Raw genomic sequence first — 24,546 nt, 5'->3', positions numbered from 1 at the left:
TAGCTAACACAGCAGAATAGATTTCTTCCCCATAAGCATAGTTCACCGTTAAAAAACCTTGTAGTCCAGAGGTACTGGGGCAGCCAGTGAGAAAAGGTAAAAAAGAATAATCGGTGTCAAAGACAGGGGATGCTTCCAATAAGACAAAATATGCTGAAGCACCTGAGACCAAAATGCTTCAATAACTGGACAATGCCAAAGGGCAGTGTCAGAAGCAAGGTATTTAAGACAGGCTCCAATCAGACATAGCGTTGCCCTGTGCGCCTGAAGATGTGAGATGTAGAGTTGCAACATAATTTTATACTGCAGTTCCCAAAGACAAACATTAACACTTTACCACTGCACACTCAGTAGGGCGGACTGGATTTGCTCAGCTGTCAAAGCGATTGTTAAGTACGAGGACCACATAGAAGACAAATGAGCGTAATCCAAATCTTCGGTATCTTGTAGGTATCAATGATGAAAGGCCAGAGGAACCTAATTCTGTGAGCCCAGTGTTAAGGCTTCAGTCAGGGTGTCCTGAACATCTTCGCTAAGGTTCTCTAAGCCAAGACTGGTAACATAATGATGCAACTGTGCGTCTAGCCCCGTCTTTGGCCGTTTTCAAGTCCAAACTTAAAGCCCACCTCTTTACCACTGCTTTTGACTCCTAACCACTACTCACTTGCCCTGTCCTTTAACCTCACCTTTTATTCCCTTACTCTTAATTGTTCTGTCTGTTTACCTGTCTTATCTAGATTGTAAGCTCTTTGAGCAGGGACTGTCTTTTTTGTGTATGGTGTACAGCGCTGCATATGCCTTGTAGCGCTATAGAAATGATAAATAGTAGTAACTGAAGGCATGCAACATGTTCTGTGCTCAGGAGCGAGTAAGTATGCTGAAGGTCCACAAAGGGTTGTAGTTTGCCCTCTTCTGTCAGCAACTGGTGCAAATAGAGAATGCCAAGTGAGCACCAGTGGGTAAATGCTGGCAAGTCGGATCCAGGAGAAAAATCTGGGTTGTGGAAAAAGGACAAATAAGAAGTCACTGCAGTGGATAAATTAAGTCTTTTACAGAGCTACTGCCAGGCAGCTCAAGCAGAATATAGGAGAGGATTTCCAGTTACTGATTGGGGGGGGGGGGGGGGGGGGGGGAAACACCTGGGCCTTGTGTGCAGCAGCCAGCTAAAATGCTCAGAGTCCAACAACTCCAGTTCACTTCAAAGGAGGTTGCAGGAAAAGTCAGAATCCCGAAACCAATCATTGATGTGACACACAGAGCAGGCCACAGACAAGTAACTTACATTTAACAGTCCCAAGCCCCATGAGCCTTTGGCTTCTGGGCAATTGAAATTGGAAGTCTGGCACGTCGACCCCCCCCCCCCCCCCCCCTTCAATGGAACCCTGAAGAGCCTGGGCAACAACCTCTCATCTTTAACTTTAAGATAAAGTGGTAGCATCTGAAATATGTACAGCCAATGGGGTGCCAGCACTATATTGAACAGATTAAGGCGCACCATGAGAGAGAGAGGGGTAGGTGCGCCAGAGTTGTAAAAGACGAATCGAGTCCTGTAATAAGGGGCAAACACTGCATGCATACAGTTGAGATAAGTCAGACGGTATGAAAACCCTCAAATACTTTAGGTGTCCCTCCTTCCTATTAAGGGGAAATTCCCCACACCAGCCAGTGTGAATGTCAGCACTCTAGGGGAGTGCCCGTGACTTGTGAAAATTAAGTGTAAAGCCTGCCAACACCTCATAGTGCTCAATAAGACAGAGAATGGCAGGCAATGAGCACTGAGGTCTACCAAAGTCAACATTAAGTCCTTAGTGTATGCCAGGACCTTGAGAGACAGACTCTCCTCGTAACTGAACTGCCCGCACCCTCTTCCGCAGCATGCAGCACACACAGCAGGAGCTCCAAGAAAAGAAAGAGATGAGGGGACGGGGACAGCCCTGTCTTGTCCTGTGACCCAAAGAAAAGGGAAGAGTACAGACCCGATTAACCAAAAGGGAAGCCTGGGGTTCCTCATAAAGAGTAGTTACTGCCTGGTAAACCAGCCCTGTACCACAACGTACTGTATTGCAAGAAACAAAAATGGCCAGTGCACTTGATCAAAGGCACAGGCCACGTCCAGGCTAGTCATCAACAACGAAACTCCTGATGCTTGACTATGTAGTATCGCCAGGAGGAGTTTCCAGACATTAATGACTGACTGGCAGCCCAGAACAAAACCCACCTGACCTGGTGAGACCAATGATGACAACATGACAGCCAGCCAATCTACCAGGATTTGTGATAAATTTGAATGTCAACATTAATCAGGAAGATCGGATGATAGACCTCAAAAGATTGTTCCGACCTGGTTTTGGTAATAACGTGATAACAGCAGAATTAGCGGAAATACTGTGTAGAGGAAAGAGGAAACTGTTAGAGATCACCTCCTCATAATAGTCAAGTAAAGGATCAATAAGCTGAACCTGGAGGAGTTTGTAAAATTCCCCAATAAAACTGTCCGGCCATAGGGCCAAAAAAAAAGCCTTAACGCTTGAATGGCTCCTTGCACTTCCTTGGCAGTCAGGACACGGTTAAGAGTCTCCACTGCCTCTGGTGTCAAAGTAGACATATGGGATCAGGCCAAATAATTATGGATGGTAGCCTCCATATCCTGTCTCTCATCCCCAGCAGCATATAATGTCTTAAAGTGCTGGAGAAACACCTGCACATTGTCTTCATTTTAGAGGTAACTACCCCTGGACAAGTCTTGGTAACAAAACGGGATTTCCCCCAAATTTTGGTAACTTGAACCACGAGCTTACCCAATTCATTCCCGTACCAGAACAAACAAAATTTCCTTAGAAGTGCTTTGGAAACTCGCTGCTGGAGCAGCCCATTAAGCACAACCCGCGTAACAGTGAGGTTCTCAAACAAAGAAGACAAAGGATGGGCTACATAGCGCCATTGAAGTGCCTGCAATTTACACTCTAACATCCCCAACACTTTGGGATAACTGCTTAATCCAGGCGTTAACATAGGCAATGATGTCACCACAGAGCACCGCTTTTGCAGCGGGCCAAAAAAGAGAAGGATTATGAATATGCTGCTGGTTATGAGAAAGGAACTCAGTCCACTTATCCACAAAATACTTTTAAAAAACTCCGCAGATGAAAACAAATAGGAAGGGAGCTGCCAACTGGATTTACCACGGAAATAAGGTTCTGCATCAATGTCAATCCATATAAGAACATGATCCAAGATTTCCTCAGGCCCAATGTGGGCTGAGAAGACATGCGAGAAAAATGACAGAGTCACAAAAAGATAGTGGAGCCATGAGAGAGTTTGGTGGGCCCATGACATATGAGTGAAATCACGTTCATCCATATGAAGCAAGTACCATGGGTCCACTAAGTCCAAAGACATGCAAAAACACACCAAATGGCCATTGTGTTGCTCTGGTCTTCCAGAGGAGGATGGAGAACGATCAATAGTAGAATTGTAAACCAAATTCATGTCCCAAACTAACACCAGAGGAGCATTAACAAACTTTTGACACATCGAAAGTAAGGTGGGAAAAAATTCCAGCTCATAAACCACAGGGCCATACACCGACACTACAATAAGTTCTTTTCCCTGTAAATTAATATGGGCCCCCATGAATCGTCCTGAAGAATCCTTAAATAAAAACCGCGAGTGACAGGCAAGAGATTTACGGACCAGAATAGCCATACCACTCAGATGCTCCATCATAGGCCAACAGTGGGCCTCTTCCACCCAAAAGCAACTATGTTTATCATGTTCCTCCTGGAATAATCGAGTCTCCTGGAGGCAGATGATGTCTGCCTTACGGCTAGAGGTCCTCAAAGATTTTCGAACGTTTTAAGGGTCAGGTTATTCCAAGAACAAATACAGACTGATTTCCCCAGGGCTATACTCATCCAAAGGGGATAGCAAAGTTACAAAACTGAGAAAGACAATACAGAAACAGCTCAAGGGCACCCAGACTCCACCTCGGAGCTCCAATACCATCAGTCATCCAGACCATCAGAGGTAGCCAAACACACATACAGCCATCCGCACCGCACATATGCCATGTACAAAATGTATAACCGAAATGAACTGTTTATCTAACTTACTTTATATTGTACTTTAACATTTATGAACTTTAATGTAACACTACTTTGTATTTCTTATGCCGGAAATGGCGATCGCCATTACGACATAATGTAAGCCACATTGAGCCTGAAAAAAGGTGGGAAAATGTGGGATACAAATGCAACAAATAAATAAATAACCTGAGTAGTTCCAATCCTACCCCAAAATCCCCCCAAAACCACAACTCCAGCCCACCCCCTCTCCAACCCAAACCCCTAACATACAGCAGTGCCCAAACACATATAGAGCAGGGGTGCCAGAGACCACATTTAACACCAGGAGGCCCCTCACCTCAACTGATCAGATCCCAATCTACGCCAGAAAATAGACGAAAGTATAACATAAATAGAGCAATAAGGCAAAAGCAGAGGAGAGTGTCCCTTAATACAATACTCTAGTCACCAAACCAGATTACAATACAAATATTATTAAATGAGACTGAGTAGGCAGGTGGGAAGAGTTAATCCATGGATGCTGTGAGGTGATTCACAAAATCCTGTGTTTCAGGTAACACTTCAAAAACATGCCACTGACCTGCCCAATAAATTTTTAGAACCCCCGGGTATAAAAATACAAAGCGTATATTCTGCTCATGAAGGATCGCACAAAATGGGGAAAAGTGAAGGCGATGTTCCAAAAGAGCCTGTGTGTAGTCCTGAAACAGCAGGACTTTCTCCCCATCGTATTCAAAGGAATCCCTATGTTTGCAAAACAGGTGGAGTTCTTCTTTGTGTGCATAGTTTAGAACACAGGCAATCACCGCACACGGCCTCGTGGCCTCATCCCTCTTGCGGCCCACACGGTGGGCACATCCCAGACAAAAGTGGCCCATAGATGAAAGCGCAGGAAATTGAGTCACAAGCCACTCCTATAGACAGCACAGAAGCATGTAGTCAGGGACACTCTCAGGTAACCCCACTAACCTTATGTTATTTTGTCTCAAGTGATTCTCAAGATCATCCAGTTTAAGGGCACAGTCCAGCAACTGTGCTTAGAGCTGCTCCATTTGAGACACCGTGGACGTTAATGTGTCCTCCAGAGAGGACATCTGTTGTTCCAGCTCTCCCATTCGGTCCAAAGACTCTGCAAGTAAGTTTTCAAACTATTGCAGTTGATTGGAAAGAGAGCTGTGGTGCTAGAGCCCACAATATCGCGGCAGTGATCTGCTTCAGCTGGTTTTCTGTTAATGGCGAAGCCTGCTCATGTTGTGGGGGGTGCCATCTATCTTTGGCCCCGCGAGTTCTGTCTTACAACAAGTGAACTGGCTTTCAGGACATAACAGCTGCGGGCTTCGATAATTTCTATTCTTACTGTACTTCGCCTTGAGTGAATTCCTTCAAAAAAGCGGTAAATAAATCCTAATAAATAAATATTTGTCCATACAATGTCTGATGTTTCTCCAACAGGTGTAGCGCAAAAAAATCAACAGAGAAGCTTCTGAAAATTAAGCTTAAGGCGGGGACCTCCAGAGCACAGCAAAGACGTGACTGCTCTGCTCAAAGCATCACGTGGTCTCTTTGCACATAATTTATAAAAAATGCATACAAATTGCAACTCCATGAATTACAAGTAAAAGCATGCTCTGGGCACTTTCACAAACACTTATTTCTGCAAGTAAAACACTGTTTTACATGCAAAAGAGACTTATAAAATTATCCCGTTATGGCCAGAGAATGATATTTTTATTGTCAAGAGGAAACAGGTTAAAGGCAAATTTGAAAAACAAAAACTGTACCTGAAGCTATGAACAGATTAAAAATGAACATATATTTTATGATTATGGAAAGTAATCAAAAGAGACTCAGAGCAGAATATACTAATATCTGCAGGATATAACCACAGGTTGGACATATTCAGAATGGCTAGAACTGTCTACTAACAAATATACTATTATTCTTCTATAGCATGATGACTTTGTATTTTAGAGAAAGGACTATCACTCACCAGATGTTTGTGTTTCTGTGCTGTTAAGGTTAATAAAGCCAGAGAGTTTTTCTTCCTCTTCTTTCAGTTTATTGCCAACTTTCTTCACTGTATCTATACTATCCCGGCACTCACCAAGCAGCTTCATCTATCAGGAGAGACAATATGTCACTAAATACATGCATTTTTCATATTTGTAGAGTCACTGCTGCAATGTGTGTGACTGCTGATGGAGAGGGCAATTTTCAAAGCCATTCCCATGGGCCAAATCTGTGGGAAGGGGGAATTGGGAGAAATGCCTCTCTCCTCTGCCTCACTGCAGGTAAAAGCAGCAGGAGTACTTTCCCCCACTGTAAAAGGAAAGAAAGGTCGGGGAGGGACAATTTGTTGGGGCTTTCAATGAGAAAGTCTTGAAGGTGCTTCTGAACCTGTTAACAGGTGCAAAAGAACACATTTCAAAGGCATTTTTATCCCACAATGTCAACTTTCAGAGGAAAGCTCACTGGGAAATTTCCAATTGAAAATGATCTTACAAGCCTTCAGGCATTTTAATTACTGCCCCTACAGAGGTCAATTTTTAAAAATCATCTACACAATTAAAAAGCATTTGATCCAAGTCAATTGGCTGTCTGAAAATCACCCTTTCTTCGTGTAACTAAGAGACCGTGTGGTGTTCCACAACTAAATCTACATGGTTTGTGGAACACCACACAGTCTCTTAGCTGCACGAAGAGTCGTAACCACAACTAAGTGTAGTAGCAGCTTAGTGGTTAGTGTAGCAGGCTTTGATCCTGAGGAACTGGGTTTGACTCCCATTGCAGCTCCTTTTGATTCTGGGCAAGTCATTAAACCCTCCATTGCCCCAGGTACAAAATAAGTACCTGTATATAACATGCAAGCCACTCTGACTGTAACCACAGAAAGGTGGTATATCAAGTCCCATCCCCTTTACATGGAAAGGAGTATTCATCAATGGTTTATTTTAATATTCCGCCTTTCATGGAAACACTAAAGTGGTGTACAATAAGTAAAATAGATAACTTGAAATTAGAAAGGGACCTACAATATTAAGCAGGAGAGGAAGGAAAGTAAAAAAAGAAGGAAGAAGAAGATAGGTAATGAAAGGAAAAGAAGTAACATTATTGCTGCTGGTGGAAAGTGTAGTAATCAGGGGTTAGAAAGTTGGGAAAATCATGAGTCAAAGGCAGAAGAAAACAAGTGTGTTTTTAGTGCATTTTTGAATTTAGGGTAGGAAAGTTCTAGGCATAGGAGTTTTGGGAGCAAGTTCCACAGACTAGGTGCCAGACAAAACATGTCAGGTCCGCACAAAGGTTATTGAGGCAATTCTAGACATGGCATGCAGCAGAAAAGCACACAAGGCGGCATTTAAACTGGCAGTTATGTGTGCTAATTCACCATGTGCTATTCTGTAAGATACCTCTTAAGTGCCTTAGTGCACACCTGCAAAGGGGGCGTACACTTGGGTGGGCCATTGGCATGTCCACCATCAATGTGTACATCTTATAGAATACTAGTAAAAAAGGCCCGTTTCTGACACAAATGAAACGGGCGCTAGCAAGGTTTTCCTCGGAGTGTGTATGTTTGAGAGAATGTGTGAGAGATGGAGTGTGTGTGTCATAGAGAGAATGTGAGAGAGACAGACAGCGTGTGTGTGTGTGTGAGAGACAGAGTGTGTGTGTCAGACTGTGTGTGTGTGACAGAGAGATAGAGTGTGATAGACAGGGAGTGTGTCAGAGAGAGTGTATGTGAGAGACAGTGAGTGAGTGAGTGAGTGTGAGTCCCCACCCCCCTCTCGCAGGGCCCCCCCCTCCCACCCCCATCCCACCCCCACCTCTCTGGTCTCAGGACCCCCTCCCCACCTCCCTCTCCCTGCCCCGCCTCCAGCCATCCATGACCAGCGACCCTCCTCTCCCCCTGCCCCCTGCAGCTACCCATGTCCAGCGACCCCCCCCCCCTCCCCCCGGTACATCAAACCCCCTCGCCACCCGCAGCTGCTGGTGGTAACGCTGGCTGGCTGCTGCTGATTCCCCTGTTGAGCAGCAGCGGCCGCTACAAAAAGAAAAGAAGCGATAAATGTTTTTAAACCCAGCCCAAATCATTCGCAAATGCCCGAGTCTTACAACGCAGTCTATACAACCGCTCCTCCTCTCGCCTGTCACTGCGCTCCTCCGGGGTCTTACTCCAGGGGCAGTGACGTGGAGGCGCACTCACAGCTGATTCCCAGGCAGGTGGAGGAGTAGGGAAACACTGCCTGGGAATCAGCTGTTAGTGACATCATCCTGGCTATGGAGCCCAGCTCAGCACCTCCAGGAGCCACGGACACAGGCAGTCCCACATTAGAACGTTGGTGGTAAGAATTATTATATAGGACTAGGAAAAAAGGCCCATTTCTGACACAAATGAAACGGGCGCTAGCAAGGTTTTCCTCGGAGTGTGTGTGTTTTACAGGGTGTGTGTGAGAGTGAGAGAGTGAATGTGCGAGTGTGTGTGACAGAGAGAGTGAGACTGGGTGCGAGAGTGTGTGTGTGAGAATGAGAGTGTGTGCCAGGGGCCCCCCCTCCCTCTCTCCCAGTTCCAGGGTGGCCCTGCCCCACTCCCCTACTCCCAGTTCCAGGGTTCCCCCCTCCCTCCCTTTCAGGTGCAGGGTTGGCCCTCTCCCCCTCCCTCCCAGTTTCAGGGTCACCCCCCTCCCAGTTCCTGGGTCCGCCCGCCCCCTCCAAGTTCCAGGGTCCGCCCCCCTCCCTCCCAGTTCCAGGGTCGTTGCCCCCCCTCTCTCCCTCCCTCCCAGTTCCAGGGTTGTTGCCCCCCCTCCAGCCACCCTGCGATGTTTAACTGCAAAATTAGGGAGCTGTGTAGTGTAATAAAACGCACCAGCAACGTTGTGAAGCTGACTTCGTGGCTTCACTGAAGTGAAGGGTTTGTAAGGTTTGTCAGTCTGTCACCATCTCTCTCGGCCCTGCCCTCGCGCCTCTGATAGGTCTATCGCCCTCGACGTCATCACATTTTGACGCGAGGGCAGGGCTGAGAGAGATGGTGACAGACTGACGAATCTGACGAACCTTACAAACCCTTCACTTCAGTGAAGCCTTGGAGTCAGCTTCAGAACGTTGGAGGTGCTTTTTATTATAGTAGAGACTATCAGATGAACACGTTCAGTGGTGCATTTAGGCATGCTCTTTTATGCCTGCCATTAACTTGGCATAATGGGTGTGTCTTCCTTTTGGGTACGCTGATGTGGGTTTGTGCTAGTATTCTATAATTAGGGCACCCTGATTCCCTCTTAGAAGTGGTGCTCCCTGCACTGCATCAGGGCTCCCTAGCACTGCATAGGTACTACTTTATAGGATTGCCCCCATGTGTAATTTGGACCCATTGCCAGATTTAAAGTGAATACAAAATAGCAGCTGATAGCAGGAGCTGCCTTTACTCTTTTCTAGAATTTGAATATATCACCTTTGCAATATTCCTGGGGACCCAGCCCCATCAAGAAGGAAGCAGAGAGTCTTGTACTCATTTCTTCGGCTGAGTAACAGTGATTTCCCCCAGAATAACAGCTACCCAGAAAAATTCATTGAGGATAAAAATATAACTATTTTGCTCATGTATGATCACCGTGGTCTGTAGGAGAAATTACTTACATATCCATTGTAGCTGGAATCCAACTCTGGCCCGGTAGGAGTTCGGCTACGGATGATATTCTCTGTTTGCTGGAGATGGAAGCGGCTGCTGTCCAGTGCTTTGTCCAGCTGACGGATGTGTGTTTCCAAAGAACCTGGTTCTCCTAGAATGGACAACATAACAAGTCATTAAAAGATTAAGCTGCTCAGTGCAAGTGAAGCAACATGCTAAAGAAAAATCCAAGAGCTCAAACTAGATTATCCAGCAAGGAAAAGGTATGACCAGTAGCTAACAGAATGTTATTTTGCATATCCCAACATAGGTAGCATGCCACTGTACTAGCAATATGTTTTTACTGATAAACATACTTCCCATGATGTCATGTTATCAAAGGTTTGAATGTTCACAAATACAGTAGTACTGGTACCTACCCTGACCTGAACAGGCTTTTCAGGTCTGATTCGGAAGTTGTTTCAGGTCTGAGTTGCTCAGAGTCTGCTTTAGGATTTTGAACCTTGCTAAGTTAAAGCTCACAATTTTATTTTATATTTTTTCTCTTCCACACAACCTTCTTGGAACTGAAATGTAAGCTATTGCTCCTTCTTCGGAATGTGGTGCTGCTACTACCTCATGCATCAAGCACTCAGGTGGAACTTGAAGGATGCCACATGAGTCCTTGATACAGTTGTTTCTGATGAAACCCGTGCTCAGGCATGTGCAAAGAGTTTTATCAAAAGGCATATGGAGATAGCCCAATGTTGGAGGGGGCTTCTAATTGGAGTTTCATTCATATGAACATTGACTAGACTGTGCAAGCACTATGTCACGGAGAGCACTATCAAGATAAGTGATGGCTTTCTACTTATTTTTGGTTGAAGATAAGAATGTGGAGGTGTCATAAAACGCCTAGCACCCACCTGGGGTTAACTCTGTGGCCACCAGGAGAGTCTTTCCCCAGCACTTCTCAGGCCCACCTGCACCTGTGCACATGCTCTACACTAGCACCCTACTCGCACATACTGGGTCCCGTTTGCCTCTAGGCAAGTCCCCCAGTCTCAAGTTATTAGTCGGTGATTTCTAGGACACTGGGGCCACACTCCCAGGGGTTCCACAGTTCCTAAAAAGCACTCACTGACCCAAAACATAAACCGGACACAGAAGGAAAACAGAAGAACAGTAACCGTTGTAGACACAGAGATGAAGTAATCACAATAAGGGTGTCACCCTTGTTGTGATTGCTTCGTCTAAAACACAAACCACCAGAATTCTGAGTCAGTCCAAGACATCAGAGCTAATAAACTAATGGGTTTATTATTACAGAAATAGAACAGTGAAGGAAATAAAACAGGTGGAAAAACAACAAACAATAACAGGTAACTGAATAAGGATCAATTTTAAATTACCTAAACATGTTGTCACTACCTGTGTAGCACCTCGGGAGTTTCAGGACAATAACTACTCACAGTTCTTGAACAAGGCCTCAGGACAGAGATGCTCCCAAACTAAGACTGGGGAAAATCAAGTACCTCCTAGCTGGATTTGAACCACAGGGCCAATCAGAGCCTAGAGCACCAACTTTGAAAGTATCTGGGCAATGGCACTGCAGGTTGCCTTTCCAAAGGGCTAAACTGAAAAGAAAACAGCTTTCTCTGCAACAGCTTTAAAACATGGAACAAACACCATCTGCTGGCCAAAGAAGAGAAATACACTACATGAAAATATTTTTACAATTCACAGGCTTGAAAACCACATTTTGCTATGGGGGTATCTATTTACTGAACACTGAGTGAATTTCTTATGCACATTATCACTATTGAAGTGACCCGATGAAAGAGAGAAAATTACTTTCATCTTAAAGCGTCTAGAATGGTAGATGCTTCCCCCCCCCCCCCCGATTCTATATAGCGTGCCACAGATTCTATAAAAATGTGCATTATTTAACAAGCTTAACAAGCTAATGAGCACTGATAACAGCACTTAACAAGCAATAATGAGCACTAATTGGCACTGATTAGAATTTAGGTGCACAACTCGCTAAGTGTATTCTGTAAAGATGTGCGCCGAACTTCTAACATGCGCAGGCAAAAAGGAGTGTGGTTATGGGCACTTAGTGGGTGTTCAGAAATTTATGCACCTAGTTATAGAATATGGTCCAGTGCGCCACAATTTCATTGACATAAATGGATGCGTGTATATTTAGGAACTGAAATATCAACTAAGTGTATTCTATATACTGCGCCTAAATCTAGGTGCGGGTTATAGAATACACTTGGCACTGATTTCAGTGCCGATTTGTTAGGCGCCATATATAGAATCGCCCCCTACATGTGTGAATTTATAATTTGAGGGCATTTCATTCAAAATTATTCTAGTTTGAAAATATTTGAAGTTTCTGGTTTGTCATCACCTCATTGGCTTCTAGGCTGGTTTCTTATATTGTTGATAGTATTACCAGTGACTAGCTTTCTTTGGAACACCATTAGATTTGCCTGGAAAATCTGTCAGGTTGATAGCCCTCCGGTGCCCACCTTGCTCTATATGGCAGCAGCTGTGTTGTATACTTGCCTGATGGGGCAGATTTAAAGCAGCATATAGTTATTTTCAAGATATCAGCTTGCCTCCTCCATGATTCTATTATTTCTTCTTCAAGTCTTATTATTTACATGTTTAATGGTAGATGGAGGAAGAATTTTCACTGAATTTACTTTAGACTGGCCCCATGGCTCATGCTGTGGAATAGTGCAAACAAATTACTTGAGTTTCATCTTTGGTGGTACTAGCTGAGCTTAGAGGTGGTGCCAGGGGAGTCTGAATGGGGACTAAAGATAGCTGTCTTTTAATCTGGCATTCCACGGCAGCCATCAAATGGTGCTGAGGGACTATCTTACAGATGATTTTGTTGGGCTGCAGGGCTAGCAAGGTTTCACTGTGAGATATGGAGTAGGGTGGTAGATTAGATGTTAAATAATGAAGAAGGTAATTTATTTTCAACAACTTGTGAGAATTAAACATTACTTTAGATGGATTATATCTTGCTTTTCCCGGTATACAACCTGATCAGTGTAGATTGCAACAGAAGACAATCAATAATATGAGAATACTTTAAGTATACAAAATTTGTCTTGGTTCTTGCAATTGTCAGGGAAATACCATGCCTGAGTTCACTTGACCAATGTTTTAACCATCTTACTGTGGATTTCTTCAGGGTGATGTTGTGTGGTAGGTCTATGTGCTAGTTTTTATGCAGTGGTTCTTGATCTTGATGTCCCTGACCAATGACATTTAAACTCTTGAAGGTGGGAAAAGTCACTGTTCCTCAGCGATTAAATTTACCTTGTCTAAGTGGTTGCCAAGCTTTGTTTATGGCGGGACCTTTGTCTCCATTGAGATTGGGGGGGGGGGGGGGGGTTGTCATTATTTCTATCACTTATTTTATCTTTCTGGCCACCACGTCTTCTTTTTCCAGGATCCTTGCATTGTTGAATCTGATAGACTGATCAATTTTCAAAACATGGAAGGCTATAGTTGATTTGTCTGTGTTGTGCTTATCATGTTTTGTGTGTCCTTGTAGCCTTTCTTTTAAAGTATGGCTGGTTTCACCTATGCATGAGCAGTCACAACTGTAAGGGATTTTATAGACCCCCCAGTAGCCTGGGGGGAGGGGACAATCATTCATTCTTGCCAGTGTGTGTGATAATTTCTGGGATGTGTTGTATGCAGTTTTTTTTTTCAGCTTACTTATGTGACGGGGTGGGGTTTCTGGGCTGAGGGGTATAAGAAGTGAACGAATTGTAAGATAGGGGCTGGTTATTAAGGGATGGCTTGATAATCTCTTAACATCTATGCATCACTTTGCCTTATTGATTGCAATTTGAAATGTGTTTTTAACATTAAAGTGGATATGTAGTGCATAGAAACTAATTTTAAGATACTACACCATCGTTAATCAGGAATTCAATTCAACTTCAGGCTATTAAATTAACCAAGATAAAGACACAAATTCTGGGATTGATTATAGTGCCAAATATGAAATCCCAATTACAGCAGATCTTTCCTATCAAAGAATGCACTGTTGACCAGAAATATTTAAATGTGTAACTTACTGCAGACTTTGAGAAATTGTTGCTATGAATTATCTCCCTTTGTTGTCAAAACTTAAAATAAACTTGAGTGCCTGGTCGTCAACCCAGACATCCTGTTGTGGGAGGGTATCAAATATTAAGATGAATATCCTCCTCCAGATACCATTTATGATAGAAATACTTCTAATTGCAATTCCAGCAGACTTTCTCAGGAGATTAAATACAATAATCACCTCTTTTGCGTGAGTCTGGAAAAAACCCAGAATGTTTCAATATCTGATGTCCCTAAAGTAAAAAAAAAAACAAACAGAGATTTGGGATTTCTGGATTTTAATTTAGACTATTGAGTGATGCTTCTGAAAAGCATAATACTTTGGAGCTCAAGCTGAAGATAAGCACTAGATACAGCTTGAGGTGGAGGGAATTAATGTTATCAAACTGACACATTAATTTCATCTACTCTTGTACTGTGGAAGATTGCTTTGATGAAATGGGACTAAACTCCTATCCTTCACCCCTACTTCTAGTACTGAATAATTTGTCACTTACATTAGGTATTAGAGAAGCTCTTCAATAAAAAGATGGAATGCTTGCTATCGAGAAGGCATCTGGCCTTTTTCATGGAGGTTTGTGCCTTTTACATAAAGCATTCATGAGACAATTTGGATTCCCAAGCTTTCCAGCCTTCCAGTATATTGAATTAAAGTGTTCAATTCAATATACTTGAAGACTGGAAAACTTGGAAATCCAAATTGTCTCATTAATGCTTCATATAAGAGGCACACACCATTTGTTTGTGTTTTTGTTTTGTTCTTTTTGTTAGGGAACTATATCACTCGGGTTGCAGCAGGGATTTGATGGCATTTTAATCATTAATTTGCAGCTGTGTGGGAATAAAGGTTTAACTGCTTGATTCTATCAGCAGCTCCTAATCCCAGATGTAGCAGCTATGACCGCATGGACACTGAAATGGGACATGGAATTGAGTGTTGCCCTTACAGATGATAAGTGGAAGGTAGTATTTAAGGGTTTTTAAAAAAAGAGGAAAAATTCTATTGCGTCAGTGCACAGGAAAGTGGACACAACTTTTTTTTAAATCAACAGTACTATATGCTGGAAAGACTTCATAAAGTACGTTAGAATGTTTTCCAACATGGTTGGTGATTATGGTTGGGAGAGGGGATCTCTTATGCATATCTAGTGAATTTGCCTAGTTACCCAAATTTGTCTGAAGTTCTATTGCACTTCTCACTATCATACTTTCTCAATTGTCAGAGAATCTAGCCATCCTAGCACTGGGCCATAACTTAGGGTAAAACTGACAAAGGTATAAAAGAGGAATGCAGTTATCTTTCTTAGACCTGAAGAAGATATCCAGCATAGGTCCAGTTAGTTAGTTGGCTTTGTAATTAAGGTAGTGTTTTGTCTAGCTTGGCTTTTTTTTCCCCTCTAATCATTATACCTTTTTTCAGACCTCTTTGTTTTTCTTTGTCTCTCTCCCTTTTTGTTGGGGTATAAGGACAAATTAAGATTGTCTGTATATCAAACATATAAACGGCGAGTGACCGTACTCACTCGCAAATGCGCAGTAGAGACTTCCCTGTCTGTCCCGTCACCGCGTCAATACGTGATGACGGGGGGGGGGGGGGGGGGCGGGACAGAGAGGGAAACTGCGCGAAGGGGAGGGAACCGCCGAGGTCGCCACCGCTACCCCCCCTGAGATCGCCGCCACTGGTACCCCCCCCCCCCGGAGTCGCCGCTGCCTCCACCCGGCTGTCTCTTCGCTATTCAACTTACATCTGCGCAGCAGGCAGATCAGCTGAGCTGCTGTTGGCCTTCCTTCCCTGCCTGTGTCCCGCCCTCGCTGACGTTACGTCACATGAGGGCGGGACACAGGCAGAGAAGGAAGGCCGACGGGACCTCAGCTGATCTCTGCCTGCTGCGCAGATGTAAGTTGAATAGCGAAGAGACGGGCCGGGTGGAGGGGCGGCGAACTCGGGGGGGGGGGGGGCGGTGAACCATCAGCCCGTTTTAACGGGCTCAACGGCTAGTTTTTCTTATAATTTTGCTTTTTCTAGGGCTATTTTGTTGAAATAACTCTGTATTTTGTGGGAAAATGTGGGATACAAATGCAATAAATAAATAAATAAACAAACAAACATACAAGTATACACTTGTGATGTTATCCTAGAACTATGATAAAAACATAATAATAATAATAATAATAATAATAATAATAAAAAGGAATGCAGTTAATTGAGTGCCTCTTAACTGCAGCTAAACAGGTAATTGCACGTTACTGGAAGTGGCCAATTAAGCCAGTGATAGAGTACTGGTTTCAAAATGTTTGGCTCTCCGTTTCATTTTTGGTTAAGCTTCTTCAGGGGAATAAGTACTCATATTAGTTTTCTTTAGTCAATGCAAGACTTCAAACACGGCTTTTACTGACATCGTGTAGCCAATAAGTGCTATGTTTGAAGTCTGGCATTGACTAAAGAAAAGTAATTTCAGCTTTTAGTCCCCTGAAGAAGCTTAATCAAAAGTGAAATGGAGAGCCCCGTTGGGCACAAGGATTAAGCTAAGTGCTTTATATGCTTTAAAATGTAAAATTTTATGAATAATTAAATCACAGTGTTTGAACAAGTTTGCATGCACAATATATATATATACAAAATAAAAAATTTTCACTTGGAGTTTTTTTAGACCGATGACAAGACTGGAGTCCAGTAAAAGTTAGCACTAAGATATTTCACTTGCTGCCATGCTGGGACATTTGAGGTCTTTTTCCCCCATTTAAGGTTATATATAGAAATTTGAGTATCATATCAAATGTGTATTAGATAAGAGGTTTACAAACGTAGTGAAGTTTTCAGCTTGCAAGTTTGTTTGACACATTGAATGTTTGCAGAAATTTTGTCAAAGTTATTGATTTGCACAAAAGTTAAGTGAATTGATGTCCATATAAGTACAATTGTTGAATGTGGGCAAAGGCTGTTAAATCAAGAGACTGAATGAGTCCAAGTAACATTGCCATGAAAATACTGAAGAGAATTGGTGCCAACAGAGAACCCTGAAGAACTCCACAGCCAAAAGTATATGGATTTGAAAAAGAAGATGCCCACCGAACTGAGTATTCTCAATTAGTTAGGTGTGAATTGAACCAAGAGTGGACCACTCTCGAGATTCCTATTGAGGAGAGCCTAGAGAGCAGAAGTGTGTGATCAATAATGTTGAAAGCAGCTGATAAGTCTAAGGATAACAATGAAACAGTCTTATTTGATCTTTGTGAGTCTAGATATAGGTCATTAATGGTAGAACTACAGTTTCTGTACTGTGGTCTTTATGGAATCCAGATTGATTTGGGTGGAGGACGTGTGCCTTATTCAAAAAATCATCTAGTTGTTGGGTTACAAAGTGTTCAGCTATTTTGGATAGAAATTGTAGATTAGCCATTTGAGGCTATACAATTGCTAACAGATTAATCTTTAGGTCTGGTTATAATAGCTTTTTTTCCATTCTGAGGGTATTTGTGCCAATCATAGACTTGTTTGGATCATTTGACCTTAGAAAATCTGGCCAAGCCTACACACAGAGAACTATGCGCATACCTTTTACATGTCTGGCACAGTTATAAAATTACCCCTATGTTGGCCTAGCAGCAATATTGTGCACCGTCATTGAGAAGACCCGGGGTCGATACCCATCTCTGGATTCTGCTTATGTAGTTATTTGGGGCTGGGGCTGTTGTACATTAAGCAGTCACAGCCCATCGGGGAAGACAGATTCTTAGACATTGGGGTGCAAATATACTGGGTTCCAAACAGAGGGCTGTTGTTGTCATGGCTTGAGTGATTTAACCTCCGTTTCTCTTTCATGAATCTTAACATGTCTGATTAACATTTGTCTTTATTTACTCTGAAGGTCTTCACAATTTTTCAGTGCGTCAATGATTTAATCAAAAGCATATCCTGCTAAATACTATGATTCTATTTTAGAATGAAACCCCATTCAAGTTCTAAAAATATTTTCTTAAGGGCCCCTATATTTCAGTGGTTGGAAGTCCAGCAATAATTATAACACTCAACTCCCGTAGCTTGAGAGAATTTCTGCAGAGCCTGGCCACATATTTTCCTATGATGGATAACTAATAACAGAAATTGAGATTCGGAAGAAAGAGGAGTTTCAAAACCATCTTAGAAGAATCTCTCAGTTTCAACCTTTCTGCAACTCCTTTCAGGATCTCCAATTTACAGGGTACATTATAGACCCAACTACTGCCACAATCACAGAACTTTCTACAAACATTAAAAATATGATATGTTTCCAGCATCCACCTCCTACAAGACATTACCTAAACTGCCTTGAAACTGTTTCTTTCTCAACCACTGACTAAGGTGATCATTTTAGAAGCAACAACGGAGAAGAAATCCAAGTTCCAGAAAATAAAGCCAAACAACAAAGGACAATGGGCCTCCAAGAGTGGGTTTGTAGCCAAATGTTAATAAGGGTTATTTTAGAAGCCCATTCATGATTTGGACATGCATAAACCAAATCCACAATATGTGCAAACAGCAAAGAGCATGGTTTGGGTAGGCCTAGGACAGGGCCAAAAAATACAGGTGTATTCCCTGCTTCAAAAAGTGAATGCATGTCTATGCCTAAAGAGATCAACATCAGGTTTTACAGTTGTTTCCTAGGACTCTAGGTTTCAGAAAAGTGCCCATTTTTGGAAGTGCTCCATAGGAGTGGTTTTTATTAATTTATTTATTTATTAGGATTTATTTACCACCTTTTTGAAGGAATTCACTCAAGGCGGTGTATAATAAGAATAGATCAAACATGAGCAGTAGGCAATTAGAGCAGTAAAAATATTCGAACAACAATACAAAGTATGGCACGGTATACTGTTTGCAATGACAACACAATATGTACTAGAACATTATAATTGATAGTGAGGGATAAGGCAAAGTTGTAACATATAGATGAGTAAGAAAGTAGGAAGAATTAGAAAGTAAGGTGACTGATTTGAAGAAAGTTGCACATGAGGTCAGAGAGATGGTTAAATATTATCTCAGCTAGGGTAGGAGTGGATAAACATGTCCTGCTGCAGTATGTGCAGCCCCAGTCAATCCTTGTGTGTGTGAGACTAACAAGTTAGTTACTTCTTAAATTAAAGGCTTGGTTGAAGAGCCAAGCTTTCACCTGCTTCCTGAAGTAGAGATAGTCTTGTGTTAAGCGGAGCCTTTCAGGCAATACATTCCAGAGTGTGGGGGCTACTCCGGAGAAGGCTCGCTTGCGGGTATCACATCGTGTAATGTCTTTTGGAGAGGGTGTAGTTAGTGAAAGTCCTTGGGAGGACCTTCGTGTCCTTGGCGGTGTGTGGAGGATCATCCTATTCTTCAGATACTTGGGGTCATTTCCTTTCAGGGCCATGAAGATCAGACATAGAGTTTTAAATTTAGCCCTATATTGTACTGGAAGCCAATTAAGTTTTTGCAAAAATGGTGTGATGTGGTCACGTCACTTTCAACCTTCTATGAGTCTTGCTGCTGCATTCTGAATCAACTGGAGCTGGTACAGGCCCTTTGTAGTCAGACCATTGTATAGTGCATTGCAGTAATCCAGTCTTGATGTTGCCATGGCATGCACAACTGGGATAAGATTTACCATCTCGATGTAAGGAGAGAGGCAGCGTAGCTGTCGCAAATAGTAGAAGCAGCTCTTGAAGGTTGCTTGGATTTGGGGAATCCGAGTAAGTGCTGAATCTAACTGTATTCCAAGGTTCCTGACTTGTAATTTGAGGGGGAGTTTATACTTCCCAAAAGGGATTTTGATGTCAGGTATGTATCCACTTGTGTAAGGGACCCAGAGAAGCTCAGTTTTACTTGGGTTCAAGCAAAGTTTGTTGTGTTTAGCCCATTCTTGAACTGATGTTAGACAAGTGATCAGTTTATTCAAGGCTGTAGGTAAGTCAGGTTCAATGGGTATGAAGAGCTGCACATCATCCGCATAGATGTAGAACTGAGTGTCCATTGACCGAATCAGCTCAGCTAGTGGTTTGAGGTAGATATTGAACAGAATAGTGATGGTATCGATCCTTGTGGTACCCCGCAGGTCAGTGTCCATGGTGGTGATGAGTTGCTGCCAATCATTATGGAATTGTTGCCTGTCTGATAGATAGGATCTGAACCAGGTGAGTATTGTTCCATTGATACCTGTTTCTGTCAGTCGTGCTAGCAAGATATCATAATCCAAAGTGTCAAAAGCTGCTGAGAAATCTAGCAGTACTAACATCGAGGCAAATCCCTTGTTTTGGTTTCTGTGAAGATCATCTAGCAGGGATACGAGGACCGTTTCTGTTCCATAACCAGGTCTAAATCCAGATTGACATGGATCTAGCCAGTTACTCTTTTCTAGCCATTCATTAAGTTGAACACAGACTGTTTGTTCTATGAGTTTCCCTAGAAACAGGATGTTGGATACTGGCCTGTAACTTTCAAGTTTGTCCTGGTCAAGGTTGTTTTTCTTCAGCAGAGGGCGAACCACTGCCCATTTTAATGCTGTTGGTAGTTGCCCATTAGAAAGAGAGGTGATCACAATTTTTGTGGCACCTTCTATAAGGCCCATACTTGCCTGCTACACTATCTTTGATGGGCAGGGATCAAGGGAGCAGGTAGTTGGTTGAAGGTCTCTTAAAATGTTGTCAAGGCTCTCCTCTGTCATTAGGTTAAAAGTGTTCCATCTGTCTCTGTTAGGAGGGGGCGAATTTGTGCACCCCTGGTTGATTGGTTGGGCACTGGGTGGGATTGCCTGTAAATCCTGGTGGAGACTTTTAATTATGTTGGCAAAGTATGCAGCAAAATCATTGCAGTTCAGTTTTGACTGGGCAGGCTGGTTTTGTTGTGGGGGTTGCAGTAGGCTGTTTACTATATTGAACAGCTGCTTGGTTGAATTGGCAGCCTGTGCAATGCATTGAGAGAAATACTGTTTTTTGGTTGCTGTTCAGGTTTAATCTCCCATGAAATCAATTGTACCCAATGTTTGTGGACTTTGTTCTTAACTGGCAGCATACCGGCATGTGCGATTCCAAAATGGCACACATACATGTCCATGTTCTGAAATGCACATATTTATATGTCAACACACAGACATGTATGCAGACATGTTTCCTCCCTTAATGTTATCCATGTTCGTTGTACAATGGTTGCTCCCATTGCCCATAACTGAGGCATACATGCTCATTCCTGCATGTATTTTGGAACAGCCTTTACATCGGCAGTTCCTGTTCTAAAATACTACCAATCCCAATTTCTACATTATATTCAAATATGTTAACTTTCAAGCAAAGACTAAGAGTAAGCAGGGGCTTTAGTAAACTTTAGCTTGGAGGCTTTCACTTCAAGAAAAAAGAAAAAAGCCTTCCGTCTAAAGAAAAACTACCCTTTTGACCTTACAAGGGTTAAAACTTGGCTACTTGAAAATCTTTTGGAAGGTTATAGTTTTCAGTTGACTTAGACCCTAGCTAGCAATCTTGATGTATTTGATAAATTGTGTGTGGGATTGTTTTATGGATTTTTATGTATTGTATTTGAAGTATTGCAAGAAAGATATGTTGTTTGTACATCATCCAGCTCCCCTTTTAAGACTATGGAGTGGTTTATAAAAATGAGGATTTATTTAAAATTAATTGAACTAGTAAGTGACTCTTACCTTGAATCAAACTAGAATGAAAATACCTAGACACATGTTTGTATACAATGCTTTCACTGCCAAGATTAGCTGAAGCCCTGCTGTGAATATAAACCCTTTATGGATGTTGTTAAGTGGATGAACATGTTTAATGCAGTGAGTAGGGTGTTAACAGGGATCGGGACAGGAAATGGAAGCTCTAGGCCTATTGGTGCCTACCAGAAATACTTTTGTTTAGTAAATTTTACATAGGCCTCTGGGCGTTCAGGGTTCTCTACATCTGAAAAAATATAAGCACAATCTGAATTGGTATTTGAACACGACATGTTCTGTGATATGGACAGCAATCCCTTAGAACATAGTGCCTGTAGAAATAAAAGGCTGGTTATGGCATCATAAAATAAAAAAAGGAACACTTTTATTGCAAAGGTGAAGCAAAGCAGGGCTATCAGATGACACTTCTCACCCCAGCCAGTCTGGTTCTCAGGATAACCACAGTGAATACGCATTAAAAATACCTGCATAAAAGGAAGCAGCACATGCTTATCAATCTCATGCATATTCATTGTGGACATCCTGAAAACTTGAGTGGCTGGGTGTATCCTGAGGATCACACTGAGAATCAAACAGGGGGACTTGTAAGCTTGCTTTTTGTTAGGAAAATGGTACTACACATTTCCCATAGGAAGTGGGACAAAACCAGGACTATATCGAAGTGTCTTTGCTGATCTGGAGTCATCCAATACCTCTGAAAGTAGAAAAATAAATCTCACCCTAAACACTTTGTACAGGCCAGTGCAAGATATTGAAAAAACAGGTTTGAAAATCTTACTTTTTAAGGCTAAGACATACATTTAAAAACAGAGTACAAAATACATATTTTGAGGTCAATTCACTAAAGGTATGCAAGTGTCTTTTTATGAGAGAGGCCTGCATGGGCATGAAAACATGCGATTCACAAATACAATGAACAGAGCAGATGTGAGCTGCTGGGGCAGGTTTGCCAACAGGCTGGCTTTCAAGTGGCCTGACCAGTTTTCATATGGCCAGACTGGCTGTCAGCAAAAAGTAAAAACCAGCAATGGAAAAGCCGTTTGATTTCATTGCAGGATGGCAATGTGGGGTGAGAAGAGTGAAATAACATAGCACAGCAATAACAGCATTTTAGTTACTATTCTTGCTGTGATCCTTCAGGGTCCTAGGTGGCATACAAGCGACTTTCCTAACCTGCTAACTACTATGTAGGGTATGTGTGGCAGGTCTACACTTCAATGAAGTGCAGTTGAAGACATTTGCCACAAGTCTCAACTCCTGCCAGCTGCTAGAAAGCTACTAGGCTCAGTTTCAGTTCACAAGTGCAATCCCTAAGATAACTTGAGACCCCTTCACCCCAAATTGGTGTGCGCTAGCTTCTGCTATTGACCGGGAGGGATTGAGCATCACCACACTCAATCAGCCAGACTAGGCCAGGGTGCAGTGGGCACATTAACCCCAAGGCTATCAAGTTTCACTCTCTCACCATCTCTGTGCTCTGGCCATTCTCCTATGTAAATGTGCTGTGGTTACCTTGTTAAGATTGCACACACTGAGCTATTCTGACTCCCAAATTCCCACCCTTTCCAAACTATGCTGACACTGCTGAAGTCCATGTGTGGAAGATCTCTGTGGCCACCAGGACAGATGAGGCAGAGCAGCTGACAACAGCACATGAACACACACAGGCCCTCTACCTAATTCACCTCCACTCCAGCATGTAAGAAAGGATGAAAGGCTCCCAGACTTATTGGAATATTGTGTTTCCCTGTGCCCTACTCTTGTACCCTTTTGTTGTATCTTGTAAATGTTTGACTGCCAGGGTCTGAGTTTAATCCTGTCTAATTACAAGGAAAACATTTATAAAGTCATGTATCCAGGTAAATAGCGCTTTGCCCTGGTATATCGTTGCTTCTGAAAAGTGCCTTCAGAATGGTTAAAACACATGTGTGAGGTTCATCACAACCTTTGTACCTGTGGAAGTGAATTCTTAAAGTACTGTGTGTCTACCATATCCACCAGTGATAATCATCTGTCCATTTTGGCTATAATATCTTGCATCAGGGAAAAACAAGCTACATTAATGACACCACAATACATTGGTTGGAAAAACCAGTCTGAAAAATTATGATACTCTGGGCTGACTCAGCAAACAATGGCTGTCAAAAAATATAAATGATCATTCTTGGTTGGTGTGCCACCGTAATCATGATATGCCAATGCATGTGCTTTTTTTCTTTTCTGCTTTTGTCATTGTTCCATGTTTCAATTTTTATATTATAAAATTTAAAAGCAGAGAGGCCCTTGCCTAAACACAGGGGATCTTCATGGGATCACCTATAACAATCTACTATGCGTCAAAACCATATGTAATTGCCTTCACTTTACCTGCTACACCACATGCTCCTTGGAGGAAGAAACCTTTGTCCCCTTGTGCCTCTTCATCTGAGTGCAATGCCCTCGAAACTGCAGTCTCAAGGTCACGGCTGAGGTCGTAGTCATGATCCCACTCCAAGGGGATGGAGTCAACGCTTGCTGGAGTATCCCGCCCCGACCTCTCGGTCTGCATTGGTTGCATGAGCGACAGCGAGTGATTGGAAGAAGGAAGAGGAGAGAGTATACTGCCAGTGATCTTGCTGCGCCATTGCATATCAGTAAAATCTGCTGATTCATCGAGATCCACCTCTCTGTCGGAGAGGTCATGCTCATCATCTGTCAGCTACAGGAGAAACAATACCACAAGAGGTTTAAGCATCAATGGAACCCGACACCTAGAAACAGGCTCCTCTCCACACAGCCCAGCAGGTAACAGGGAAATGCTTGCCTGGCACTGACCAGGAAATCAGCATACGTAGGAACAATATATGTAAAACAATAAAACACTGCCTTGTCTCTTTGATCTATATTTTAAAAAATAAGCTGTAATTTCACTGGATTGGGAAACAAACACTCTTGGTTTGACTGAACGTGAAGTGCCAAATGTTAATACACGCTCTATTTTCATCTAATGAAAAACTTATTCATAAAATTCCAAGAAGATAAGATCTGG

At 42.6% G+C, this 24,546-nt stretch overlaps 1 protein-coding gene across 1 annotated transcript in view; it reads right to left on the bottom strand.

Annotated features, from left to right (window-relative positions):
* SYNE1 (spectrin repeat containing nuclear envelope protein 1) overlaps positions 1-24,546 on the bottom strand; it is a 982,166-nt gene that overhangs the window by 54,950 nt on the left and 902,670 nt on the right. Inside the window, 3 exon segments of the mRNA XM_030198470.1 lie at positions 6,076-6,202; positions 9,714-9,856; positions 23,886-24,216. Coding sequence (XP_030054330.1) covers positions 6,076-6,202; positions 9,714-9,856; positions 23,886-24,216 — 601 coding nt within the window.

Source organism: Microcaecilia unicolor, chromosome 3, assembly GCF_901765095.1.
Source record: "Microcaecilia unicolor chromosome 3, aMicUni1.1, whole genome shotgun sequence".
Taxonomy (NCBI): Eukaryota; Metazoa; Chordata; class Amphibia; order Gymnophiona; family Siphonopidae; genus Microcaecilia; species Microcaecilia unicolor.
Note: the sequence above shows the minus strand (reverse complement) of the source record. Positions and strands in the feature narration are given on the sequence as shown.